Source organism: Antrostomus carolinensis, unplaced genomic scaffold (assembly GCF_000700745.2).
Source record: "Antrostomus carolinensis isolate BGI_N321 unplaced genomic scaffold, ASM70074v2 scaffold33290, whole genome shotgun sequence".
NCBI lineage: Eukaryota > Metazoa > Chordata > Aves > Caprimulgiformes > Caprimulgidae > Antrostomus > Antrostomus carolinensis.
In genome coordinates, this window is record NW_010289660.1 from 4,047 (window position 1) to 10,130 (window position 6,084).

The 6,084-nt window shown below is 39.0% G+C and overlaps 1 protein-coding gene across 2 annotated transcripts; it reads left to right on the forward strand.

Annotated features, from left to right (window-relative positions):
- Positions 1 to 2,720: 2,720 nt before the first annotated feature.
- LYRM1 (LYR motif containing 1) lies at positions 2,721 to 5,882 on the forward strand. 2 transcript variants are annotated; one of them, XM_029085807.1, is made up of 3 exons: positions 2,721 to 2,881; positions 3,904 to 3,996; positions 5,548 to 5,882. In XM_029085807.1, exons 1-3 carry the CDS (start codon positions 2,723 to 2,725, stop codon positions 5,662 to 5,664), a joined length of 369 nt encoding a protein of 122 aa, XP_028941640.1. In that variant the 5' UTR covers positions 2,721 to 2,722; the 3' UTR covers positions 5,665 to 5,882. The 2 variants fall into 2 exon arrangements, with proteins under 2 accessions (XP_028941640.1, XP_028941638.1); XM_029085805.1 differs by having other exon boundaries at positions 2,723 to 2,896; positions 5,548 to 5,664.
- Positions 5,883 to 6,084: the final 202 nt, after the last annotated feature.

Sequence of the window (6,084 nt, forward strand, 5' to 3'; positions counted from 1 at the left end):
AAGTAATTTTGCTCTCAGTGGAATTATTCCCTATTTACACTCCCACTCAGATCAGGATCTGACCTAGGCTTTGAATTTTGTCCTATTTGCTCTCATCCTTTCCCATGATAAAGGGGGGTCCTCTACCTGTGGAGAGCTCCTCACACCCTCATTTATGTATCTTTGCAGAAATGGTTTATGAACGGGTCTGTAATGTTAGAAACTGTTGACTAAAAGGAGCCACAGGAGCAGCTGGTTGCTGAGTGTATATGAAAAGCTGCTTAATGCCTTTTACATCATCTAGCATATGTGGGAAGGAGAGGAATAAAGCAAAAGTGCAACCCACACCTAGATGAGGGGCTACACAGTTCTGTATCAGTTCCAACACTGAGAAATTAAAGAAAGAAAAAATAAGTTGTTGGTGGGGGAGCAGAAGCAACTAGTGGGGTAAAAAAATTGTCAGTTCTAAACTTTTAAACAAAATCTTTATAAGCAGATTCTTGGTATGTTTAAAATCCAAAAGCAACAGGTGAGATTACAGCTCTGAGCGAAGGGCATGCACTGTCCCAGGTTGTGGCCTTGGAAATTGTCCGATGCATAGATCAGAATTTAAATGTGTATTTTAAACATTTTTCCCCTGACATTATTCCTCTGATTTCCTTTATAGATTACATGAAAACCTAAGCTGAAAGTTTCTAGTGCAGTACTACCTTTTATTAGCTGTCAGCAGGGAACAAAGAGCATTACCAGCTCCACCAGAGGCAACACCTTCAAATAAAAGCAGAGGGGTGAGGCCAGGAGGGGCTCTAGGTGAGGACATGATTTGGGACTCAGTTCGTGCTAGGTGAGCCCTTGGAATTGAACTGTACCAAATATGTACTTGACAGGGGGAAGCAATGATTTTTCAGATACATGCACATACACAGCTTCGTGTATGACTAACGTTGGTGCCTGAAATGGAGCTGTAGAGTGGATCAAGTGAAGCACTTATTCCAAAGCGTTTGATGAGCTAGGACTTCCTAGCTATTTCATCGTGGATATTTGTTTCCTAGAAATACCATAAAGATTTACTAGAAATACTTTCTGCTGGGTAGGAATAATCGTCTTTATGTCTTGGGGGAAAGTAGATGATTGGTTAAACACTTTAAAATACAAATAGCAAAATAAAAGTGTTCTCTCTTAAGGATCAGAGAAAAACAGTTTCATGTCTGTACTTCTTAAGATCCATAACAGAGTTCAAGAAGCTATAAAAAGTCCTTAGATCATAGCAATGGTTAAGACAAAAAAGGGTTTGGATTTTTTAGCAAAAAGAACAACAGACCAAACCCTGTCGTCAGGTTAGTGTCTGTAACGCTGACTTTGGCGAGGAAAACACGGCGTGACTGTCTGAAACCACAGGATGACCGTTCTGAAATATTAGTGACAGCCACTTGAGAACTGTATCATCTGAGAAGACTTTGGTTCAAAACCCTCTTCTACTCTCCCCACAGGCTGTAAGGAGATGAGCAATAGCCACATTGCCAACCTTTCTGCAGGAGCTGGGGACAGGCATTAGGAAGCAGCTTTTCCTGCCTCACGGAGGGAGGGAGTGCTCGGTGCAGAGGGCAGTTCGGGCTGTCTGAATGACCCTGCTCCAAACTGACCTCCGGAGGAGCCATCCCAGTGCACAGCTCTGATTTCAGGGTAGATTCAGCCACAGTAACGAGAGCTCCAGGTTGGCAAATGGATCCTGAGCCAGACAGATAATGTCCTGTCCCTGACACTTGTTCCTCACTGCATCCATGTACTTACTTTGCAGTGCTGCTGCATCTTCCCTTTGGACAGTAAAGTACCTTTGACAGTTGAGGCTTCCCTAAAACAGAAGTCATTGTTTCTGTGAATCCAATCCATGTCAGAAGTGCTGTAATTCCAGCAGTGGATTTGTCTGAGGGATAGTGGTGGTCTGGGATGAAACAGTGTTACCACTTACATGATAAAATACTTATTTACATAGAATAAGAATAGGATTTCATTCGTGATTTCTGACAAAGATTCTTATCGCACCTGGAGGCTTATTCAGTGGGCTCAGCAGGTACACAGCTCTCTGAAAATCAAGACATTCAGGACTTTCCTAAATCCACAGTTAGTCTGCCTCTCCTCCACTGCTTAGATAAAATAGCTTTCATCACCTTTTCATCACATCAAACTCCAGCTGAATCATTACTACATACTGTAGTGGTATCACAAATAGGCTTCTCAGCCTCTGAAACCTGTACTGGTTTTCAGCAATATCATGGTGGTTTTATCACATATTTTACTCACAGATTTCAAGATGCTTTGCAAAGATAGAGTCGGCATTGGTACAACAATTTCACAGGAAGGGGGATGCTCAGAGTTTCGGTGACTTGCCCAATGTCTGTTGCAAAACAGCAGCGAAACACAAGCCGGGCATTCTTGTACCAGACTTGTGATTCAGCAAAGCACTAAAGCAAGTGCTTAACTTTGAGCAAGAGCTCAAGCTGTTTGAATGGAGACAGATTTAAGTATCAGTTTAAATACTTTGCTGGACTGAGTCTTCAGCTTGCAACAGCATATTATTGTTTACAGCTATTTCAGGTCTTTTCATACAGCTTAGCATATCTTTAGATGGTGGAAATATTTTTAAACTAATTCAACTGCATGGATAACTGTACTGCTTGCTGGCCTTTTAGCAACTCAAATGTTCATGCATACGTTTGGTGTTTTGTCTTGGGTTTTTTTTTAGATGACACCCGTTACTCGACAAGAAGTTCTTGGCCTTTACCGGAAGATATTCAGAATAGCCAAAAAATGGCAATCAGCATCAGGACAGATAGAAGAAACTATTAAAGAGAAAGAGTATATTAAAAATGAAGCCAAAACATTATTCCGAAAAAACAAAAATGTGAGTGTCCTTACAGTTTTGAATTTCTGAATTATTCTCCTCTTGCTCTTTGCACTGTCTCAGTGATTGGATGCTAAGATAAGAATATAAGAGTTGATTTCACAAAATTTCATTCACCTTAAATGCTGATATATTTGCGTTACAGCTTAAATTTCACCCCTGTAATAGTAGTAAGAAAACTCAAACCATTCCAGCTCTTCATTAACTACTGTAGAAGTCTAAAAGGTCTAAAGCTTTCACTAAAAAATGCCAAGAACAAATTAAGTTCCAAAGATACTGCCTATGTAATTGAAGCAGCTTTTGATCTTTTAGAAAGCTAGCTAAGTGTATCATTACCCATGCAATGGCAAACACAGCTCAGTAGCTTCTTATACTTCTTTTTTTTTCTTTTCAAAGCAACAATTATTGGCACCACTTTTAAAAGAAGCACTTTATTTTTTTCTCAAGGAAGAAATTTCAAACCTCTTTTGAAAGGAGCAATACAGACTCCATGGTAATGAAAGGTCCTTCTTGTAATTCAAGATCACAATGCTTATATCTCATTTTGGCCTAGGACTAAATTCAGGCAATGCAAAATAAAAAAATTAAGTCACAATTTACACCCCATTTCTGACTTCAAAGGGAGTTTCTGAATAGGATGATAACAGAAAGCAGACCAAGGAGTCTCTTCCCTTTCTCCTCTAGCTACCTTGCAGAGCAACAAATGGGTGAGTGTGGTTTTCTTCATGGATATATTAGTAGTTTACATGTGTTATCTTTTTACAGAGAAAATACCATGTTTGGGTAAAAACCTCCTATAGCCTCAGTCATGACAGCCTCTGGGCCTTAATATCCAGCACCATCAAGCCCAGAACTGTTGAGTCAAGGCAAATACTAACGTTACCTTTTATGGATGTGAAAAATTGTATCCTTGGTATTGCCAAAAAAGCTAAAGAAAATCATGTGGCTGTGTATCATTTACACTTGAGCTTCCAATTGCTAGTTGCTATATGTGTACAAAACATTTGTTTTTCTGATCTTAGGTAACAGATCCAAAGTTGATTAAGCAGTGTATAGAAGAATGTGAGGCAAGAATAGAAATTGGACTTCACTATAACATCCCCTACCCGAGACCTGTGAGTATAAAGCTAGTCACAAAGTCTTCAGCTATACCCACTTACCTCTCACTGGACAATAAAACCTTAAGTTCACATCACGGTCACCACACTGCATTTTTAGATAGGCCAGTATTTAAATATATTGTAGAAGCTCTTCAAAATAAGGAGTCAAAGCCTAAATGGAGTGAATATTTAGGCAGTCTTGACCAACCAATGAATCATACTATGTAGAAAAAGAATCAAATCTGTTAATCTTTCCACATAATAAAAGAGAAAGAGAGAATAAAAATACTCTAATTACATCTGCCATACATACAAAAATTTTCATAGCCTACATTACTGGTAACTGCTCTCCCAGTCATAAATCAGGTCTTATAAAACACCTGCTTATGCTGCTGCTTCTTTTCCTCTGTTCCTAGAGAAAAAGATTAGCAAAAGATTAGTCCAAGATTAGCAAAATGCTGGAAGTTGCAGCAATGTCTTCTATTGCACCATTCAGTGTAGTTTCCTCGCTGCCCAGTCACTTCTGTCTGTAGTACTTTATGTTGCCTCCCATAGAGGCTTCCTCTCTACTCCTGTTCATTACTTTCACATCTATAGTTTTCTTATCAAGGTGGTTATGGTCAAAATTAAACAGTATCTTCATCAGATGCTTGCCTAGAATATGGTCACTGTTAGCATCTGTTTCACATATAGCTTTTCTTTTTCTCCAGTATACAGAATAACAATGCACATCTGGCAAACAGTGCTTCTAGAAATGGGGTTTAAAATGTATGCTCTGCAGTGGCTTCAAAATCCCAAAGGATCAGTCCTAGATCAGGTCTCTCACACAAACTGAATGATCATTATTTTTCAGATTCTAGAAATCTCTACTGCTGCTTTAGTCAGTGCTTTTACTACCTTCTGCACCTAAACAGCTATCATACAGGATGACGTGTCAGCAACAATAACATCTGACTGTTAACACCTACATTTTTCAATCACTTAGGGAGGGATATAGCTGCACGACTCCCACTAACAGTCTTATGAAATATAAAGACTTTGTCAATCAAAGGAAGAGCCTGTCACCTATTGCTCCTTCTGCTTGTGGAGTCAATGACATTGATTGTGCATTTTAATATGGTGACAATAAGAAAGCAGTCTTTCAAGACGTACAGTTTGTGACTTCTTAGCTAGGTATGAATAAAGCACACTGCTTTATGACATCTGCTCAGGAATTTTTAGACTTTTCTAGGTCTTACTGTTCTGGAACATTGTTAGCAGTACTATTTCAACAAGTATTTTATCATTACAGTCTGATATGAAGCTACAAAACAAAGTTAGTAGAGCCTAAAATATATAGAATTTAAATAAACACAACACTTAGGGCCTGAAAGTTACACCACTTATCACTCCCCAGAGAGCACTCCTCCTAGAAATCTAATAACCTGGTTTGAGACGGTACAGTTACCCTCTCCAAAGTGTGAAGAAATAATTTAAAACTCAGTGAAACCTAGTCTGTATATATGCCTCCTTTTTTTTTCTGTAGCATCTCAATTTGCACCTAATTGGTGGTCTTTTCTTTTCCAGATCCATCTGCCTCCTATGGGTCTTGCCCATAAACAAGGCCGTACATTGCGACACCAGGAAAAGTTAAGGAAGATTTCTAAGCCAATATACTTGAAATCCCATGATGAAGTTTCATAATCCATCATTTAATCTGTGATGTGATTACACATGATTTAAACTGTGGACTGTCATCCAGGTGACTTGTGTGCACAACTGTGAATGAAGCTGGTCACTTGCTCACACATTTCCTGAGGCCAAAAAGCTAACTGATACATTGCATATGATGGATAAGGTTGGTCTACTATTTATTACATTTGAACCACTGACTCATCAATAAAAATAACACTTTTCAAGGAGTGAGGTGTGATACAAAGATTACTTTGACATTAGGACAAATTACAACAGGTTTTGAAACTATGTTAATCTAGAGCAGGGTTCCATGGTGGTTTGAGGATTATGTACATTCAGTTGTGATTCAAGGCAGCGCCTTGTGTAAGGATCAGCAAAAATCAAGAAAGTCCAGGAGAATCAAGGAGACAGTGCCTCCAGAGCTTCTGA